A 21,491-nucleotide genomic window follows, 5' to 3' on the forward strand; every position below is an offset into this window, starting at 1 on the left:
TATCCGCACGCCTTGTGCGAACAACGCCACTTGCCGCGGGCAGGGCCGCGGGTGAGCACTTTTTTGTTCGTACTTCGCGTTGAAACTGTTCGCACTGGGCGTGCGATTAGGGACACTCGCATGCTCGCAACCTATTAATGTAAAAATAACACATTACATGCAGAGAGTTAATTTAAATCGAACCACTAATTTTGTTTCAAAACGAATCAGCTGCTTTCCTTACACTTGGAGCACTCGTGGCGCTTACGGACATTCAAAGGCAAGCCCAACAGAAAGCAATGGGCAGCCTAGCCTAGCATGGTGTAGCAGGCTTTGACGCAGCACGCGTGTTTGACGGCTGGTCGTCGACTGCCCAACGTCAGCAGTTCCAGGGCTCGCAAGCTTGGACGTTCCCTGGTTTCCCTATAGGCGGCGTAAAAATCGACGCCCCACATGACCAACCTAAAGCGCTGTTTTCGACCATCAAGCCCACCAGACGGCGCAGGCAAAATGTTACTTTTGGTATAGAATACAAAACATTCATTCCGTGACTCAAAGAGCCCACACAGTTCGCTTACAATGTGTTATTTAAAAATACTATTAACAAGTTTCGCATCAAACATCCGTTGAGCAAAAATGTACGCAACTTTTTACGAACAGCCGACTGGTGCACCACCTCGTTTCTGAATTCGCAACCACAAAGCCGCCAATTCAAATTGAAACCGCTGCAACGGCCGACCGTTTCAATGTGCGCGGAGCACCGGTTTCGTGACTGTTATTGCTGTTATGTGCTTTTGCGTCCATCAGTTGTTGAGAGGACTGGCAAAACACGGGAATTGAGTGCTTGTGGAATGACAAATGTGGGAAATTCCGCATCGGAAGGCAGCTGTCGAGGCCAGAATATTCGATTCTTCCAACAGAAGGTGAGTGTTATGCACTCCGCTAGAAAGACGGTGCAAAGGAAACCGTTGTCGCCGTCAATACTTCATTTGTGCCCTTCGTTCGAAATCTTAGCGCAAGTGAACGAGTTGTTATGGCAAAAAAAAAAAAAATGTTGTCACGAAAGCGACGTACAATTGCAGCGATCGAAATGAAATGATGTCCTGGCCTCTGTAAACTTGCGGATGTCAATAAACGATTTGTTCTCACTTGCTGCTCACTGTGGTCTGTGCCAGTCGAGGCCATCTGGTCACCTGGCGTAACATCACTTCACTAGCGCGGCGCAAGTAAACACGCGACCAGCGTGCCAGCCAGGAGCCAGCAGGAGCAGCCACGGCCGGACTCGACGCCCCTTTCGCGCGCGGGAGGAGGAGAGTCGAGTCCGGCCGTGGAGCAGCGAGCCGGCGGCCGCCGTGCGAGGGCAGCCATGTTATTAAGGAGCTCAAGCGGCCTGTGCAAAAAGCATCCGCCATGTTTACAAAGCCGTGTTTACAGCGCCATCAAGCGGGCGTACTGGGTAGTTCACGACGCCGCCACTACGCTTTTTCTGGCACTACAGGCAAAGCTAGACCTTTGCTTCTCTAAAATCCTCCCTGTTCTGTGGCAGTTCCCTGTGCCAGCACCACCGATACCGGCGCTTGCACGGACAAGCAAGCTACTCGGCTCTGACTGCACGTCGTGCAACGTGTGTCTTGCAGATTTTGTGGGTCGGCCAGAGCAACACCTCCAGAACCGTCTAGCTGTGAACGCGTCGCTGGGCAGTGGCACCCCATGGTCGATGAGCAGTCTTCCCCCCTCGGGCTGTCAGTAGCCCTGGCCTTCTCGTAGTCCCTAGCCGTTGCGTCAAGAGACGGATCCAAAACCAGTGGCAATGTCTTCCGCCTACGACGTGGTCCTTTCGGAACTTCTGTGTAAAGTAAATGCACTTCCCTCCTTCTCCCATATGCTTTACCACCTTCGCCTTGACTGTCTCAGGCGAGCCTGCAGGCGACGGTTTAACTAGCGTTGGCGAGCTTACCGTGCGCAACCTGTGCCGACCGGCTCAGGGCCGTGCCCCCGCTCCAGGGGATCGAACTGCAAAGCACTGAGGGCTGTTTTTCCTCTTTACGCCGCCTCCGCTCTTCCGTAATGTCCTTTGCTAGCCACGGTGATGTTCTTGAAATGCCCAATTTTGGTGCTCTTAATGAAGCAAAATGTGTCACCATGTGCGACACTGAAAAACTGACTGACCTGCATGGTGCAGTACCTGTGAAAACGCAGGTGCAGCTTTGGTTTCGTTTTTGCTTTTGGTCTTTCTCCAGTGCGGGATATTTAATGGCCTTCCATAAAGACGTGAGCATGAAGGTGTGTGCTAAAGGAGATCAGTGTGAGCTTTGTTGTTGTAAACCACCTGTTTCCTCCCCTCTTTCCCCCCCCCAAAAAAAGTTCTCCACTCGCACAGAAGTTTGATGCCCTCTACTGTAGTTTGTGTTACGTTCCGTGCACATAAAATCTCAAATTCGAGGCAATCGTAACTTGTCCCAGCATTGCGCTGTTTCACAGATTTAATCTTTTCCCTGCAGAGGCTACTCAAGCATCCTCGTGTGTCAAGCCCAACGCTTGGCTACGTCTTTGGCCAAGCTTCTAAGAAAACCATCCGATGCGTTGGCTGTGCTGTGGACAATGATGGCGTTGTGCGGTCATTTGGCTACAGTATCGTCGGAGTTTTCTGCATCTCCAGTGGCCTCTCAGACAACGAGATTTATGAACTGTGCCACCCGCTTGTGCTCAAGTATCAGCAGGTATCACCACCACCTCCTCTACCCTCATTTAGTAGTGACCACTGCTGTAGTCGTCGTTGAACTTACTGCCACATCTGTGCCAGTTAAAATTGCAGTTATGGTCGGCTTGATGGTTATTGATTGATTGATTGATTGTAGGGTTTAATGCGCCGACACAACGCAGGCGATGAGGCGTGCCGTAGTGGAGGGCTCCGGGTTAATTTTGACTGCCTGGGGATCTTTAACGTGCACCGAAATCCTCGATGGTTATTGAAACGTGTGGCTGCAGGTACCAGACTGCTCACAGAAACACCAAAGGAACATTAAAATAAAACCAAGCTCTTGTTGTAATGCGAATACTATCCCCTCCCTTTTTTTTGCATGTAATTAACCACAAAAGGTGCTGCTGAATCTTCTAAGTTGGATATAAAACAGGAATTTCTCCCGCTTGGGTTTAAAGTAAGGTGTCGCGTTAAATGAGCTAGGCAGCGGAGGCAACTTGAAGGGGCCATGCAGACAAAATATATGTTTGTTTTAACTTAAAGGGGCCGTTCAGACAAAATACAAGTTTGTTTTATTCGAAAAATTTCATCTTTTATAGTGCCCCCAGTGCTTTTCTGGAAGCAAACGATGCTTTATTCACTGCGAAATTAATCAGTTTAAGCTAAAATTTGAATCATCACTCCAAATCGTGTTTTAACGTCATCTGCAATGACATAAGAATGGGTCTTCAAGCTAAACTTGGAGTGAAGCGGAAACTTGTTTACCGTCAATCAACCTAGATGACGCACCATACCGCAGCGTATCATTTGCTGGCTTTGCTTTGTTTTTGACCGTATTTGTACCTGGCTTGTTTTGTTCGGGGAGAAAAATTGTTTCATGAAACATGGTGCTCACTTGACAAATATGGTCACGTAAGACACTGTCGCTTGCTTACGCTAATCGGCCAGTGCCGTCTGAGACAACCCCACAGAGCAGCAAAGCCGTGCAGCTAAACCAAGCATAGTGCGTGCAGTACCAACAGCAGTACACATCGGTACTTATGTTTACATGTGCTTCCGCAACTTGCACTGTTTATCCCAGCATTCTTACTGCTATAAAAAGAATGTGCCCTAAATTTAAGCACAAATCGCTCGTTCGGCAAGCTTATAAGCTCTGCCTAATTTGCGTTGGCTTTTGCCGGTCTCAGCCAATCGCAGAGCTGGCGCGTATGACATCATAGGTTCTGTTGCGGGAAATGAGCTAGTGGGTCGCATGGCCATTCCCTTTTTTCCTAATTATATAGATTATTTGAGTGAAGTTTATGTTAAGCATGGTGTCAGTATGATTTTAACGAGGCAATCTTTCAAATGAACCAGACTTGTGTTTGTCTGCATGGCTCCTTTAAAGCATTTGTGACAGCTTCGATTCTGAATTGACGAATGCATGTCTTGCACATTTACAAGTCAAGCTCAGCACGAGGTCCCTGTCTAGTTTCTCAGCTGCAGTGGCTGTTCTGATGCGCGCAAAATAAAATAAAAATGAAAATGCATACATGTGCAATATCACTTGGTGCAGGTTAAAGAACCTTAAATAGCTTATGTTGATCCGTAGCACAGCAGTACAGCAAGCTGTGAGTGCATTAGACCTGAAACTATAATTTTGGTGTAGGTGTTTAGATTCATTGTCGCTTTAACTCTAAGCCTTTCAAGTCTCGACTGTATCCTTGTGCAGCATGCCCTTGAAATTGCATGCGAGAGGAAACACAATGCCTACTTATTGCCTCCAGTATGTTCTGGGTGTGCCTCTTTAAAGGCACTTGTCATTAGCCTGGTGTGCCAGTCGTTCAGTGAACTAAGCTAAAGACGCATGGGGCCTCGGGGTTGCCGGTGATGGCCAGTTGGTCCTTGAGGCCCGCCGTGTGCTGCCGTCCCGATCGGCTTTCCTAGCGCACTGTTGGGCCAATCGTTGCAGGAGGGTGCTAGCAGCCTGGACGTGGCGGTGGTGCTGCACACCAATGGGGACCAGACGGCCGTGTCCACCCAGCTGGTGTCCCTCGAAGCGGACTGCCCGCTGGAGCCCCAGTCGGTCACTGTGGTGCCGCAGGTGCTTGCCGAGGGCACCTGCACGCTGCGCGCCCGAGCCTCTCTCGCGCTGCCCTTCGAGATGGACCAGCGTGAGTGCCGCTGGGCCGCTTCAGCATAGGGGGCAACAAGATGTGCGCGACATCAGATCGCCTTGCAGCACCTGCTGGTCGTACCTGCAGATTTGACTGCACTGGCTTCTCCAGTAGAGCCACCGACCATTTACTCGGAGGGAGTTGACTGAGTCAAAGGAAGAGCTGTGGGTAGCGGCGGCTTTTAAGAGGGCCTTACATGTTGGGGTTCAAAGGGAAGCGGATGCAGCACCTAGGGATGGAGCCTCCTTGGGTACGGAAAGGTCAACCAAAGGTAGCAGCTTTCTGCACCATTGTGCAGGGTCATGCAGTACACTCTTCATAGCTATTTACGCATGCGCCTCGTAGTCACGGTTCGGACCTCTGCAGTGTTTCTGTCAGGCTACGCAGTCTGGAACAGTAGGCTGGAAAGGGAAGGCCACAGACCATTCTCAAGTGTAAACTGCAATTAGCATACAGAAAGCCCAAAACCCTAGGTGGTCAAAATTAATCCGGAGCCCTCCACTACGGCGCGCCTCATCGCCTGTGTTGCGTCGGCGCGTTAAACCCTAAAATCAATCAATCAATCAGAAAGCCCAAAAGGCATCTGTGCCTGTTGCATACATCATCAGCGACATCACACATGCAAAGCAAAGCAATTTCAGAGGTGCAGATACATGCCGTTGTCTTTGTGACGGAAATGTTTGGAGAATGTGGTGTGAAAAATGCTCATGCTCAGCATTTATACCTTACATTCTACAGTTGTGGGTGCTGCAGCACGTGCATTTATTAGAAGAGCAGCTTGATGTTATTCATGAATGCAGCGTTTTTGGAAATTTGGAAATGGAAGGTGTAAAAATTGAGCGTTTTGCCAGTGTGCAATCACTACCGCTAGCACTTGATTGATTGATTGATTGAGTAGGCTGTTTAAAGTGCCTACGAGACACAGGCGCTGAAGCGCACCGTAGTGGAGGGCTCCAGATTAATTTTGACCATCTGGGGATCTTTGACGTGCGCTGAAGTCTTGAGCACATGGGCGTTTTCGCTTTTCGCCTCCATCAGAAATACCGCTAGGACTTGTTTGTGCCAAAGGTGCATGGTGGAAACCATCGTTTATTATCATTACAGCAATTCAATCGGTTTTTATTTGATATGTGTAACTAAGAAAATCCTGGTGGCATAATTAATTTAGATGATAAAGACAATGTCCAGACAACCTGCCATGCATTGCAGCTCTAGTGCCTGGATGGCGCTGCTGCCATACATATACTTTTTGGGGAGGCGAAATTTGCCGTCAGTGTGCTCAAGGTTTTGGTACGTGTTGAGAAACTCCGAGTGGTTACCTTACATTTTTGGTAGCCTTGTGTTTCACTCTTGCTTTCGATTGGCTGTGGGGCTTGGATGACAAACGCATTGGAGTAGGAAATATGGGATGGAAATCGAGTGAGGCAAACACCTTCTGACATGTGAAACACAAGCTGCGTTTCACATGCTTTTTCTCCCTCAATTCTTGGTTATTACCAACCACCCCAAATTTTTCTGTTTTCTGAAGGAGTGATAACGGTGGAATAACAGAGATGCTTTGTCAAATTCACCATAGTGCAAGGCTCTGGTTTAAATAGACCACTTGTGGTTGACATTGGTTAACGGAGGTTGCTACTGGAATCAGATTGCGAGTGATGTGCTGTCTATTGAGTAATGGAGCCTTGCTTTATTGTATACGATGTTAGACGTAGTTGTTTGAAGGCGAGCTGGCTCTCCCCGCAGAGTTCCTACAGAAGAACCTGGAGGTGGCCGCATCTCGGGTCAAACGGAGCCTGGTGGCCGACGTGCTGGCCTTCCAGCTGGACGGCACGAGTGCCCTGATGCGGCGCAATGGCCCTGAAAAGGCTCTCGGTGACCTGGTGGACCAGTCGGGTGACGGGAACCGGCAGCGACGCCTCAAGGCCACCCAGGTAGGCAACAGTGCTGCAACGAAGGGCTTGTTTCAGGGTTGCTCCTTACAGTGGAATGAGCAGTGTTCTTTGGAGAATAAATGCTGAAACGTAAGGCTCGTACTCAAAATACTACAGCAGCATAGGAAAGCCATGAGGTTTCTGGGAACTGAGTTGGTGGAAATGTCAGGGAATTAACGTTCGCTTTTTTCTGTCTTGGTCAAAGTAAAAAATTTTGCTTGATGAATAGATACATCAACCGACAAGGCTATGCTGCCTGCCCCGAGTCGCATTTTGCTGCCCGTGCACTGCAATGCTGCAATGATTGGTGGCCTCCCTTCATCGTTGTTCTTGCAATGGCATAAAATACTCTGGTGGGCGGCTCTTGCTCTCCTCCTAGCGTCTGCCATTCACTGTGCCTGCCCGGCCTACCGCACCTGTTACCACTGGCTTGCCCAAGGAAGTGTATGTCCTTATCCATAAGGGCGAGAGAGGGAGTGCTTACACAGCTGTCACTAGCATGGGCTATTTCATCAGCCTCAATAACCTGGCGGGTCGTCTGGTTCCTGTTCCTCGCACTTACGGATAAGGAGATACACTTTCTTGGGCAAGCCTGTGGTTTATCGTGAAAGTGCAATAGCAGTGGCACGTGCCTTAATTAAGAGTGTGGTAATGCAAAGAGGGGAGGAGGTGATCCTTTCTCGTTTGTTGTTTCTTTCTTTTTTTTTTTTTTGTATGTGTGTGTAAGGCAGAGAGTAGGCGGTATAAATGTGTGATTTCTTCTTAATAACGTTTGTTGAAAGTGCGCTCTATGTCTTGTTGGCTCGCTTCAGTCTTTGTCTCCTTTTTTTTTGCACAAGTGAAATACAGCATGGATTACTGACTCGCCCAAACCAAACCTACAGTCTGCTAAGCTGATTTCCAAATTATAATATCATCTACTTGCTACAAAAATATCATCTGCTTGTGTCAGCATTATTGTCTGCTTGCGTAACAGTACACTGGCAAGTCTGCTGGCGTAATGATATGCGAGCAGACGATACTTATGATGATCTCGCAGACGATCAGCACACAGCACCAACGGATCAAACAAGACCGCTCTCCTGGTCTGCGTGTGTTAGTAAATGTCCATTAAGCTGTGTGCATAAGACTTTTTACATGTAATGGATCAAGAACTACCACACTTTTACCACACCACGCGCAACAGTCCACAAAGCTGCGCCTAATTTCGCACAGAACACTCCTGAACAACCTTCTGAAAGCTGGATTAACTTGATTGGCAATCGAATTGAATTCCCTGCCACCTGGATTAAATTAGTTGGTGCCTGGATTAAGTTTGATGGTGATTGGATTAAGTTGGATGGTGATTGGATTAAATTGAATGGGAAAACCTGTAGTGATGGGCACTGGTGTGTGAAGAAGGTGCAAGGCGTGCTGTGTTGCAAAGAGAAAAAGTAGCGAGCTTAAACTTGCCTTGTGCAGAGAATGCCCCCACTCTTGCCGGATTTTTTTGTGGGGAAAAAAAAATGCCTTCACTACTCATTTATGCTGAATAGTTTGAAATTTGAAAATACTGAAATTCTGATTGATGTGAATGATGTGTGTTGCGTGCATGTGTACAGTAAAGGAAGAATGAGGCTTGATCAGGTCCAGTGTGCTAAAAAGCTGAAATGGCTTATGCTGGTTGAGAGGACACTGGTGCCACAAAACGGGAAGACTAGAGAGGAGTGTGCCTACTGGGCAGGGAGGGATGTGGGTCGTCGTGGTCCCCCCGATGTGCGAGACGGGCTCTCGTTTTGCAGGGGGTCCTGAGCTTTGCCGTGCTGATGCAGTCCACGGGGGAGGCGGCAGCCGAAGCGTGCGGAAAGGCCTGCACACCAGTCATCCACTACCAGAGGAGTAAGTGGGGGGGGGGGGGGGGGGGGGGGGGCACCTTTCTTTCCTTCTTGGCCTGGCAGGTGTGTGCACCAGGGAGCTCTTACTGCGCTTCACACGAGATTCACTGAACCGGGAGGTGCCGAAGGCCATGCTTGGCATGCCACATTTACGCTATGGGCATAAATCTGTAGCTGCACAACCGAGTGGCACATTCTGAGCAGTACGTTCTCGAGTGCGCCAGAGTAATTGGCAGTAAAAGGGCCAAAAAGGAGAAACAGCAGGGCATAGTAAAGCTAGTACCCACCGTACTAGACCTGTAAGACACAACCTCCTGCCCTCTTTGCTTTGCGTGGAAGTATATTGGAAGCGGCACTTGGGAGGAGTTGCCTCTCGGGGGCGTTGCACGGATACGAATGCATCAGCTGTTAGTGCAGGTTTGCCTTGTTTGGGCCTCCACTTCAGAAGAGGAGTTGCGAGCTTCTCAACCACAAACCGTTTTCACTACTGGGTGACTACACAAGGATTCTGGTGGGCTTGGTTTTAGAGCTGTTGCAGAGACTGTTTTGTTGTCATGTTGTGTGCAGCGACACCAAGGTATCTATCGGCCTGTGGTCCCTAGTTGTGTGAAATTTTGCTTATGCTTGGGGGTGTTTTGTCTCAATTTCTGGTTCATAGTTGCAGGAAGCTTTGTGCATACTTGGGTTTTTCTGCCTCTTTTGTGTGTGTTTGGTTAAAGGTGTATTGGCACCAACCAAATTGTTATGTTCCCTTTTTGTTGCTCTGATCTACTATGCTTACTGGCCTAGCAATCATTAAACAGCAATCATTTAAACAACATTGTTAAACAGCACCCATTAAATAATCTGATACAATGCAGTGAAGAGGGTCAGTTTCTGCTTCCATTGCTTCAAGCCTAGAGGGCACGTGCGGGAGAAGCACGAAAGTCCATCAGTGCTTTTTGTGGATGCCAAAGCACTGCAGAGGGGAATGGAGGCACGGTTTTGACCACCCTCACCATCAAGCTGAGCTGCCTGAAAGGGTTTAGGCCTACCACTGTGGCAGATATTGGATGACTGCTTTCACCAGAGGTGTGGATGGCGACTTCAATTGTGGTTCTTGCCCGTAGTATTAGCTCCTTTCCTGCATAGTCCTGACTACCTGCATCGGTTCGTGAGTTTATTTGTATGCTGCCCATTAGCTTGCCTAGCAGTGTTTACGGGGAGTGCTGGTACATTTAGGGCCACACCTTGTGCTCTACACTGCCACTGGCGTGAGCTTTTGTCAAAGTACAGCCATGCTGGTGTTTAGCAGGGCACTTCTTTTCCTGCAGGTTAACCCCCATTTGTGACAAACTGCCTCAGCTTTGACCTTCACAGTACCGTTGGCCCGTAATCTCTGCCTGCGAAGCTGGCCAAAAGTGAGCTGTGTACAATGCAGTTAGGTGCACGTGCAGGCTTTATTTAGATGATTGTTGGGTGTAATAACAGCGGTGCCTGAGAAATGTTCTACTGGCAGCGAAGAACGTGGGACCATTCTATCTTTACTGTTGGCCGTGAAAAATCCGTCACGAGTGCTCGCATCTACTGTCGACCACAGTGTGACTGTTTGGAACCTGTCATTGAGCTTGGTGCTGCTTCTCCCGCACGTGTCATTTGGTGGCTCTCGTGGTTCATCTCTGAGCCCAGTGTGATGCATTCTTCCTTGTGCTGGCAGAGGTGTTCCAGGGTGCGTCCGTGAACCTTCCCCTGGACGTGGTGGCCACGGTGCGGGTGGACACGCCCGTGGCCGAGGTGGTGGACCTGCTGGCGCAAGAGCTTGCCAACCAGGTGGACCAGCTGGTCAGCTGCATGGCCCGCTTCTCCAAGGTGGGCATGCCCTGGCTGCGTTTTGCTCCTCGAGCTGGCATGCCTGCCTGGAAAGGCCAGGCCGAGCTGTCCACCACTGCGTGCACAGTGTGGGTCCCCTTGCTCCTGCAGGGTGCCAGCGTGTGCAGTGCAGAACCCTTCCACTTCTGGCCGGCCGAGTGTGGCCACTGGGTCACTGTCGTCTACCCTGCCAATGCCTCCCAGGACCAGCTGTGTAATTGCACCCTCTTCTTGGCATGCGTCTGTCTGTACTGAATGGCTTCAGAGAGCTTGGCTGAACCAAAATCAAGCATGTAGCAGGCTGCTGTCATAAGTGCATTGATGGTGCCTCGAGCTAGCTGGTCCCCTCAGTGTGGCGCAGTAACGTTTCTGGTAGCATTACTTCCACCACTCACCTTCACCACAGTGAGGAACAACGTCCCTCACTTTGATTTGTCTAATAATTTGCTCTCCTGCTACCAACGGCTAGCAGGCAGCAGCAGCAGGCGCCTAGATATGCAGTGGGCGCACTTTCAAACCCCGGCCCGGGACAAATTTTTCTTCAACTGGAAAGCCTTCCATGGTAGATGCATAGCTGTACTTTGTAGCCTTGCAACTGCATTTTGTGTGAATGTCAGCTTTTCCTTTTCAAGTGTGTAGTTTCCGCATGCCCGTCCAGTTCATGTGGCAGTTCGCATCCAGGGCCTAAATCCTAATGGGCACTGCCTCGTATTGTCAGGTGTAACGTAGTGTAAACCCACAGCCTTGCCACTATATGGCCTCTTCGTACCACTCAGCACATCATTCAATCTCTCTCTCATTCATTAATTTATTTGTTCGCTTAGTGCGTGCAGTCAGTGGGTTGCCAAAGTGATGTAAAACAGGGATTTATTGCATGCCTACTAGCAGAGCATATGTGCCCCTTCCTGCCTTGCGCTCACATGAGCGTTGTGCTTGCAGGGGGCTAGTGTGAGCCAGAGACCGCATCACAGCCCACTGTGCATCCCAGTGTTTTGTGGTTCGCTTGGCAGCCATTGCAGTTTCTGTGCATGTGCAATAATGTGGAGCTGAGAAGAGGTGCAACGCACAGCCATGTGTGGCTCATGCCAACAGGTCTTTGCCACTGCGAGCTATTGGCCAGCACTGCCACTAGACCAACTTCACGGGGACCACAGCTTATAGAATAAAAAACCCTTCCAACCTGTGAAACTGTGAAAAGAGAAGTCCAGCGAATCTGGCACTTTGGTGGGATTTGCTACGTTGGAGTTCAGCTATCTAGTATGTTGAATTGTAAGGACAGTAGTGTAATCTCTACGTCACAGACTAGAAATGCACGATTGGTGGGTAGAGACAATGATGGATTCTTATAGCGTGGCTATGCCAGTCATGGCACAGGCTCTAGTGTGCCGCACAGGTGGCTGCACAGTAACCGGGGGAAGAGAGACTGCACATGTCCCAGGAAAGAGGTGGTGGAGAGGAGTATAAAGTGGGGCCGAAAGTATTCTCCCTCCGTAGATGTGCCATGCGTCACTGGGCAGCACACAACGTGGGAAAGCAGCTTTAAAGTTGGCTTCACATGTCAACAAAAATTTACTGCTGGGAAGACATTTTTTCAGGGGCAGTATAAGCCGTCTTGCATCAAAATATGGAGGCCCCAGGACCTGTATTTTACTTTTTGATTTTTTTCCTTGTGCTGAAAATTGTTGGTCTACGCTCGATATGTCGCTGGAGGCGATCTGCTAGGACCTATCCATAGACAGCTTTGCTGTGAGGGGGGAACGAGTGAATGGGAGCACCCGTGCAGAGTCTCTCCAGGGGGGGGCTCTTCTCTCTCCCGCATGGGGGGCAGTGCCCTGTCGCCGCGAGCTCCACCGGGTGCTCCTGCTGCCCGAGGACCGGCCACACTTCCGCAAGGCCAATGTGCACGCATTCCCCGAAGACGTGGCCTCCGAGCCGTACCTGCGCAACGTGCACCTGGGCCTGAGTCCCCCCGCGGGTGAGCAGGGCTCTGCCCGCCTGTTTGGACGCTGCTGCTTTGCAATCTCTGGCGCCAGCTTCGTTTTGTTGTAAGTGCAGAGCACTTTAGGAGCTCTCCTTGTCGACGTAGCTCACTGTAACATCCGATGTCAAGTGGCTGCCAGAATCAGGTGGCGCAGCGAGATAACAGACCCAAGTAGAGCCCGCCGTACTGTCAAAGGTCGTCCCACAGAGGCTTCAAAAACCAAGTGTTTTAGATAGTCGTAACCATTCAAAACTCATGAACCGCTGACGCTTGTCATACATCTCTCCGTTGTTTAGCGCAAAGAAAACTGCAGGTACATTTGAGGCAAAATCTGTGTATATAACCGGCAGCACCTGCTTCATTTAGTTCAGAACGCACGTTGGGTTGGTTTTTACTGTAGTATGCGAAAAAAAGTGGTACTGCAACGCGGGCACGTGCGGGGGGAAAAGCAAACACAAAAAGAACAGAACTCCTGCTGGCGCTGTTTCAGGCAGGGGTTGTACAAGCACTGTGGAGGCGGAAAAATTGAATTGCATTGGGTGGTAGCAGTGAGCGAATAGTAGCGGCGCTACAGCTACAGCTTTCATGTTGAGTTGAACGGCTTTAATTTTTTCTCTTAATGTTTTGTTTGTAATCTTTTTGTAAAATTACTTTTGTCATTCACTAGTATGTGGAAACAATGCTATGCAAAGCCCTGACTACCCCCAAATTTTCTTTTTTTAATATTGTTAATCGCTATATTCAGAAGGTCTGTGCACATTGAAGCAAAGGTACTGGTATGCACAAAAGTTTAGGCACACTATGTTTTCATTGTTTGTATTCAATTTGCAGTAAAAAATTTGATATTTGCTCATTTTGTATTAAACCTTTATTTGCTACGAGTTGTTACATGTGCATAGAACGTTTGCTTTGGCCAAGTGAAGAAGCTTTTTAAAGCCACTTTATACTGCTGTCAAACATGCCTTAGGCAGAGTGCACTTCGGCTCCCCGAATGACGCTTCGGCTATGCACTGCAAAGCGATGAAATAAAGTGCCGTTGGCCGTGATGTCAGTGACGATAGCTGGTGTAAATATTCTGAAAAATTACTTGAAATTCCCCCTTTTTGTCACTTGAGAAACAAGGCAAATGTAAAAACTGTTATGTTTACATTGTTCAACGCTGCAATCGGCGCCTCACACAATTCCATAAAAACATTGTCGGGATGGGAACTGAACGCTGGCGGTCATACCTTCACTGTAATTAGCTCCGCAACAAATTGCAGCAGCATTATTGTTGACGGAAAATTATCAGAGAGCCTGGATTATAACAGAGATGGCTGAAACGGGGACACAACCACGAAAACCACAACAAACCACCTACGCGGACGCTGCAGAGAACAGCGGCTATGGAGCAACACTCCACCAGGCAGTGCTGGCACGTAGTTAGGCAAAGGATTGTTTTCTTCTTTTCCGTTGCCACTTCTCTTTTCATAAAAATAAATCATCGAAATATCCATTAACTTTCAAAATAACTTAGAGATCTAAATGCTCGTTTTTATATGTTATTTTTCCTAATTCTTGGACCCCTGCAACCGAGACAACTCGCTCGGCAAGCCAGCCCGAGTAAAGTGTGTTTTGGGGACACACTCAGCTTAAAGTGCGTTCGGTTGTAAGCGTCATTTGCGTTTGCTGTTCACCTGCACCAGAACAACATTTCAGCGAAGTGCATACTGTGGGAGTGCATGTTTGGCAGGCACTTTTGATAAGCATGTTTGACAAGGGTATTAGATACTGTGAACTAAGCACTTTGGGCTTTGATGACTGCACTACAACTTTAGTTCAGGCATGCTTTGTTTGGCCCCACTAGTACAACGGCTTACCAAGAGCGTACTGTGTGAAACTGGAGTGCTCAAAGAAGCCTGTCCAAACACCAAGTCTGAATTCTAAATAGCAGCAAGGTTTTAGCTCGCCTCGTGTGTACCCACTGGATGCAGTGAACAGTTCAGGGTAGTAGCGCACACGAGTCCAGGTTTGTTTCCCGCGCTTGCTCCGCGTTTGTGGGTGAAACTCGGCAGTCTCGGGGATGTCTCCTGTGCTGGTGCAGGGCGTGACCAGGTACGCCTGGTGTCTGGCCAGTACCGGTACCGGCACTACCAGCAGGACCGAGCAGATGACAGCGGCTGGGGCTGCGCGTACCGCTCGCTGCAGACCATCGTGTCGTGGTTCCAGCTGCAAGGGTACACCGACTGTGCCACACCCACCCACCGTGAGATTCAGCAGGTGGGACCACTGCCCTCGGGGCATGTCGCTGCACGGGCCTCTCTGTGCTCCCTACCATGTTCCCCAGGTTTGAGTTAGCACAATCCGGGCTGGAGTGTTTGTGTTGCAGGGGCAGTCAGCTTGAGTGGTTGCGTGGCCGCACGGGCTGGCAATAAATAAAAAGGCTCTGGCGGGCAGGTGCCGTAACAGGAGCCGTCAGAAGGGTTGTTGCCATCTCAGTGATGTGGTCACCTAATCACTAAAGGCTTTCTGCAATGACATCCCAGAAAAAGCAGATATCATTTCTCGCATAAAAATGTCAAATGATAGTGGCCACCGTCATTCATCCAAATTACACTAAAAGGGTACCTCAAACCTCTGAGTTGCTTCACCCTTTGACGGTATAATTTCAAAGGTCACAACTGGATTGGAACACATCATATTTTGCTGTTTTGGAGTCGTTACCAAAATGTAAACTATACTGAATTCCTTCACTCATGCTCATTCTCCCCCCCTACAGTAATGCCTACAGGGGTGATCTAAGTATCCAATATAAACAAATGAATGGAATCATACATTCATATGAAAAACAAAAATTTCACACAGAACCCATCATGGGCCATATTTTCTTAATTGACGCAAAACCCAACATTTGGGGCTTTGTTGTTTTCTTTTTCATGCAGTCAACACTACCTTCTTCCCAAGTTAAGTTTTTGTTTTTGCCATGTGGCGTGTAATTATGCCAAAATTAACCCCCCCCCCCCTCCCGCTATGTTTTTTTTTTTTTTTTTTTTTTTTTTCCGTTGCCGTACTTAACAAGACAGGCACAAGGAATAATGCTTTATTTGGCAAAAAAAAAAAAAATAGGTACAGGCTGAACGTACCGATTACCTCTAATACTCAGTTACCCCCACTACCACCATTGAAGTCCATTGTGCCTCTTGGGCCGCCGTCCTCAGTATTCCCCAGCAGGTCATCTTCTGTTCTGTTTGTAATTGATAACTTCATAAATGACTTGGCCACAGCGCCACCTCGGGCCCATTTCCACAAGTCTGAAATCCACCTTGTGATAGTTGCTTAGAAAAGGGGGTTCATATGCAAACTTTTTTTCAAATTTTTTTTCCGAAAGTAGGGGAGGGTGCTTAGAATCAGGGGGTGGTGCTTAGAATCACAAAAATATAATGCATTGAAAATTTTGTGATCGTTGTTTATAAACTAAGGGTAAATGGGTACAAATGGGTGGACCAGTAAAATTTTTTAAAAGGAGGCATGCTGTCATGTGAAAGAAAATTGTGATCGCCATGTTCTGCAAGGAAGAAGATGCACTCAATGGCACACACCGTATTTGCACGATTCTAACGTGCACCATTTTTGAAAACGTAGGCATTCACAAATACCTGCGCGTCACAATCAGACTCAAAACTCCAAAACCTCAAAACCGAAGCCGTCAATTTCAAATCATAACGAAGTAGCTGAATGAAAGATTCAGCCACATTGCCATTGATATCAGCAAGTCGTCTCTTGCCATCGAGCATCTGTTGAGCAGTTTTTGGTCGTCATTTTTTCTTTGAAAATTTCTCTGGTGGTGTGATTGGAAGAAAGCTGTGTGAATTTGGCCAGTGCCAAGATGGAAAAGAAACGACGGTAAATGACGAGTCTTCATATACATGCAAGCAAGCACCTTGGCATTAGTGAAAGGGAACTAGGCAGCCTCCCATGCATTGTGTGTTCGCAATTGGAAATACTTCGGGTGCGCGGTAGAGTCAGTGCTAAGTTATCTTTATGGTTTCTGGGGGTTTAACTCAACTGTGCGTTACAATGGGGGGCGCATTTGAATCGTGCAAATACGATGGTGCTGGAATCCACTGCGCTACTACTCAGCCAACTTCCGTTTTCACACATATTCAAGCGAAGCTTTCAAGTGTCTTAACCGAACACACTGCAGAAAAGCCAACTTTACACAATAGGAAGGCACATGATGATGATGGTGATGATTATAATTATGGGGAAAAACGCTTCCCGTGGTCGGAATCAAACCTGAGTCTCTCACGTTATGAAGCTGATGTCTAATCGATTGCACCATTAATCTATTTGTGACACTCAGCATTTCATTTGGGTTCATAGCACAGGCGTTGGTGTAGAACATTGGCTGAGTTGAAGTGGACTTTGGCAGTTTACACTTTGGAAGACGACGATGGGTAAGGCACTCAGAAGCCTTTTCGGGAAGGATTCATCGTTGTCTGCTGTCATCTCAGTTTGGACTTTGACTCAGTGGCAGTTTGCACTTTTATCATTGACACTTGCTTTGACTTTGGCACTTTGCCATTTGATTGTTGCACGCAAGAGGGCTTGGTGTTTCAGCCATCATTGTCGCTGGACGGAGGGACTTGTGATTTTTCGCTGTCGCTCCCTCCAGTGTTCAGCAGCCAGGAGATTCTGCAGCTGAAGCAGGCCTTGCTTTCCAGATGCTGGTGGACATGGGAGACAAGCCTTCTTCGTTTGTTGGCTCCAGGCAGTGGATTGGCTCGCAGGAGGTGGGCTATTGCCTGAACAAGCTGCTGGGGGTAAGCCTTCCCATTCTAGTGCGAACTGGGCTGGGGCTGTGGGCAACAGTGTGCGACTTGCGCTATTAGCCCTTCATGCACAATGCAAGTTGTGCTGCTTCATTTTTCATTCGGGCATTGTGTTCTTGAAGCCAGTCTGTGTGAGGAGGCCCCATTCGTGCCTGTGAGGGCAGGTCAAAAGGAAGGCACGTGGTGCACCCCACTTGTTTTTTGCATCTGCCGGGGCATGGTGGAGCATTCTTGGCTGTTTCGCCCTTTCAGAAGTTCACTTTTGTCGGTGCTTTTCTGTGCAAGCATAGTTGAAACAGTGGGCCTCGGGACACTTTTCATGACAGCTGTCGTGCTCCACAGTTGTCGCTGGCAATGCTGCTGGTGTGCTATGAGGAGGAGCATGCAGTCATTTCCCCTCCTCTAATCACCTGCATCAAGTAGAACTCTTCACAAGGCCACTGCAGTAAGAGCTTTGAATGCTTCTGTTAGCGTGCTTGGACTAAAAGCCCAGTTTAACTTGTGGGGACCAGGGTTCCGGCCGCAAGGCTAGCTCGGCTGAACTCCGCCACGGACCGCCGACCGGCGTAGCGGCAGAGAGCAGCAAGGAACACACAAACACAACGAAACGGCCAAACTCTCGTTTATTGGCGCTCCACCAATAACGTAGCCGACTCTCGCTCGTCCCGACCCAGCCGTCCGGCGAGGATCAGGAGGCAGGCGCAAAGGGGGTAGACAAAGGAAGCCGGATCTCCGGTACTCACGTCTCTCCTCGTTGCCCGCTCGAACCCAAGAGACCCTTCCTTCGTCCCGCGCACCGAGACCGGCCCACCGGGGCCCCCGAAGAGCCGGTCACGTGACAAGCGATCGCCATGCCGCCGCCGCCACGACACGCCTGCGCCGCGACGGGAGCGGCGCTTCGCCGAGGAGAGAGAAGGAGCCTTCCCCCCTCACATCGGCGGCGAGCGGCGAGGAATGGGGAACGCGCCAGGACTCTGGGTTTCCCACAAACTACAGCCCATCAGTGCCCTTTGTTTTACTGATAACCAGAATGGGCAACAAGCATTCACTCTGCATCCCGGGAATGGTTAGTGAGGCTGGTGCCATGATCCGTTGGTGGAGGGAGAAAAATCTCGACTTCTGAGGTCACCACCCAAGAAAGATGCAATGTTGAAAGCTGATGGGGCCCTCCATCGTACAGTGCTGCTCTTGAATATTTTGATCACACCAACCTGGACACCTCTGCTGCGAGTTATTCTGTGTCAACATGCTGCCACTCCCTTTTAGCCGACGCATTGGCCCTACGGAGTGCGTTGCAAGCTTTGTGTTTGAAGGTGCTGGACGTAGCGTGTTCCACTAATCTGGATGAATTCACGCAGGTGGAGTGCCGGACCATGTTTGTGAGCTCAGGTGCAGAGCTACCTACTAAGAGCCGCGAGCTTCTTGCCCACTTTGAGACCCATGGCACCCCAGTCATGATTGGTGAGTGCAGCTCAGAACTGGGCTTTCAAGGGCCGGATATGTACCTAAGCCGCAAGGAGAAGGCTACAAATGAACTTGGGCCACCTGTCGATCTTTCAACTTAGGCGTTCTTGTTTTCACCTCAATCAGAGGCCAGAAATCAACTCCACGACATGTCATGCTCTGTAGTGCGATGCCTAAAACACTGAAACAGGTTGGTGTCACTCCATGTAATCAAAGCAGAGAGATGATTGCACTCGTGGGGTAAGAGGCGTTCTCCCTTAAAAGGGCCCTAAACAGGGCTCTAAAGGTTGCGATTTTATGTACGCAATCGCTGGAGTAATATCCAAGGAACACCCTGCCACAAAAATGGTTTAAAAGCCGAGCTGTTAACCCCCCCCCCCCCCTTTTGTTCCGGGTTATCGAGGGGGGGTGGGGGTGGGTAACAAACCGTCAGCTAACACTGCAGTTTGAAAGAAACTTGTCCTTTCTCACATCTTGTAAATATGCAGGGTCATTCTGAATAAAATTTGCCTCAGAATTTGAGAAACATATCGATACCGATCTCCAGGATAACTAAAATCTGTGCACCAATTCTGAAATATAAAATATTTGTTCCACGGTGATGCTTCAACAGTGAACATGCATTGGTTGCCTTACGAAAACAGTGCTTGAGGCTAGTCACATCTGCATAGCTTACCAGAACGAAGCCTTAGTAATCACAATGGCTGAAAAAATAACGCAAGCACCACTTAGAGGAAAGTCACGAAACTTTGTTCCTTGAGAAGCACGATATTGCTGCTATTGTTCTAAACATGTTGGCTTGATGCCCGGCAATGCTTGGCTGCTGCGAGAGAACAAATGTCCAAAACGTGGCAGCAGTGGCTGCCCAGGGGAGGCCCGCAGCCAGCAGTGGTGATGAGGGATGCTGCTGTGCAGGTGGCGGGATGCTGGCGCACACCATCATTGGCGTGGCCTTCGACAGCAAGACGGGAGAAGCACACCACCTGGTGCTCGATCCCCACTACACCGGTGCCGAGGACCTCGCTACTGTGCAGAACAAGGTGCTGGCCACGTGCTGCTGCTGCATTTGTTATGTTTTTTTGCCTCTTCTGCTGCACACCTGGGTGGGGAAAAAAGTGCCCTTCCTTGTTGACCGGGCAGAATCGTGGTGCACTGATTTGAGGCGCATGGTCATGAGTTCCGCTTGATGTGCGGCCATCCAGGCTCATCTGGTGTCATGGCTCCAAATTTTTGGAGCCATGACTTGTCTAATTGTGCCAAACCGGGGGGGGGGGGGTGCCTTGAGTCTCGTCCCCCCTCAACTTTGGGAGCCCCTTAGCCCCAGAAACTGTACATCCCACACTTTCCAGCCTGCTCCAATCTTCCGTAGGCTGCCACTTTGCTAGGGCTCCTAGAGTTGCGCCAATGCTGGTTGTAGCATCCTTGTGTGCCAAAAGTGGATGGACACCGATTGCGATTGCACTTTAGTGGTAGACTCTGCTGGCACATCCAATAGGTGAAAAGCAGACAAGGCTATGCAGAAAAACTTGGCATTATGCTAATAGATATGCCAGTGAATCTAGCCGACTTCACGTATGTATTCCAGTCTTTGCCGAGGTCACGCTGATCTCAGTTTTGTTGTTTTAGAGGTAGTAACAGAGTTGGCAGTAAAGTTTGGTGTTCTCAGGTGCACTGACAGCGTGTGTGGCCCATTCTGGTCAGAGCAGCTCGTAAAGGTGTGCAGAAAGAGTGGCCAGGAGAGAGTGCTGTGGCCTCTTTTTTGCGACCCTCCTACTGACTGAGCAGCGCCCCTCTCTCTGCCTTCCTTGCAGGGCTGGTGTGGCTGGAAAGGAGCAAACTTCTGGGACCAGAACTCTTTCTACAACCTGTGCTTGCCACAGAGGCCCTCCGCCATCTGAGCTACTCTCGAGGGGAAATCATGAAGCTCTTTGTGAAATCTGCCACCTGACTGGTCATTTTATTCACACACCACCTGCACTGGCCTTCAGCAGGTTTTGGTGTTTGTAGTTGCAGAGAAATCTGCCATTGGTTTGTTGCGTACCACAAGTGTGATGGACAGGACATTCCCATAATGCTGAAAGACTTGAATATACAGAGCAAGAGGTTAAAAATAAGAGGGAAAGGTGTTTAAGGTGTTTTGTTTTAACTTTTCAGTGAGTGCCTTTACTCCCAGCCGTGATGGCTTTCATCAAACGCTTGACTTCAGCAGCAGACTTTCACTGCCGTTCTTCAGTCCTTACAAAGCTTGTGAACAAATGCCAGTTTACGCATTCCACCTCTCTGCATTTGACCCACAACTTACTTTAATCAAACCTTGACATTCTTTAACCGTAACTGCTTTTGTAAACACATGAAAAATTCTTCGACGCACTTTCCTTACTGCTACATCACCTTTTCATCTCTTTCTCCGCCTTTTTTTTCTTTGTCTGTTGGTGCGAATCACTTTGACCGACTTCTTTTCTGCCGCACCATGTTTGCATCCTTTCGGTGACCTTTATTTCTTCACTTTATGGCATGAATTACTTCAGCAGTCATGCCTTTCGCAAAACCAAATCTCAGCTACCTGAGATACAAATCGCCTGGGTTTCTGGCACACATCCCTTACTAGAAATGAGGTGGCCCATTGTGTTGCCCATAGTTATGTACGCCAGGCCATTATCTACGACGGACAAGCATCGCCTGCTGCTCCCAAGACTGAACCTTTGGTTTGGTTAAGTCGAAACACATCCGTGCCCACTACTGCCGA

At 49.0% G+C, this 21,491-nt stretch overlaps 1 protein-coding gene across 1 annotated transcript; it reads left to right on the top strand.

The window, feature by feature from the left end:
• Positions 1-1,524: 1,524 nt before the first annotated feature.
• Positions 1,525-20,686, top strand: Ufsp2 (UFM1 specific peptidase 2). Its single transcript, XM_077702867.1, has 13 exons — positions 1,525-1,834; positions 2,481-2,699; positions 4,632-4,833; positions 6,580-6,767; positions 8,549-8,645; positions 10,338-10,489; positions 10,601-10,703; positions 12,318-12,464; positions 14,554-14,729; positions 17,174-17,272; positions 18,640-18,742; positions 19,661-19,785; positions 20,557-20,686. The coding sequence occupies exons 1-13, from the start codon at positions 1,790-1,792 to the stop codon at positions 20,641-20,643; spliced, it is 1,743 nt and encodes a 580-aa protein (XP_077558993.1). The 5' UTR covers positions 1,525-1,789; the 3' UTR covers positions 20,644-20,686.
• Positions 20,687-21,491: the final 805 nt, after the last annotated feature.

Source organism: Haemaphysalis longicornis, unplaced genomic scaffold (genome assembly GCF_048455015.1).
Source record: "Haemaphysalis longicornis isolate Haplotype H1 unplaced genomic scaffold, Haemaphysalis longicornis Haplotype H1 scaffold_3, whole genome shotgun sequence".
NCBI lineage: Eukaryota > Metazoa > Arthropoda > Arachnida > Ixodida > Ixodidae > Haemaphysalis > Haemaphysalis longicornis.

Coding starts and splice junctions, on each gene's coding strand:
- Ufsp2 (XM_077702867.1), top strand. CDS start 1,790: ATGTCTTCCGCCTACGACGTGGTCCTTTCGGAACTTCTGTGTAAA. Junction 6,768..8,548: donor GACGCCTCAAGGCCACCCAG/GTAGGCAACAGT, acceptor CTCGTTTTGCAG/GGGGTCCTGAGCTTTGCCGT. Junction 19,786..20,556: donor TCGCTACTGTGCAGAACAAG/GTGCTGGCCACG, acceptor CCTTCCTTGCAG/GGCTGGTGTGGCTGGAAAGG.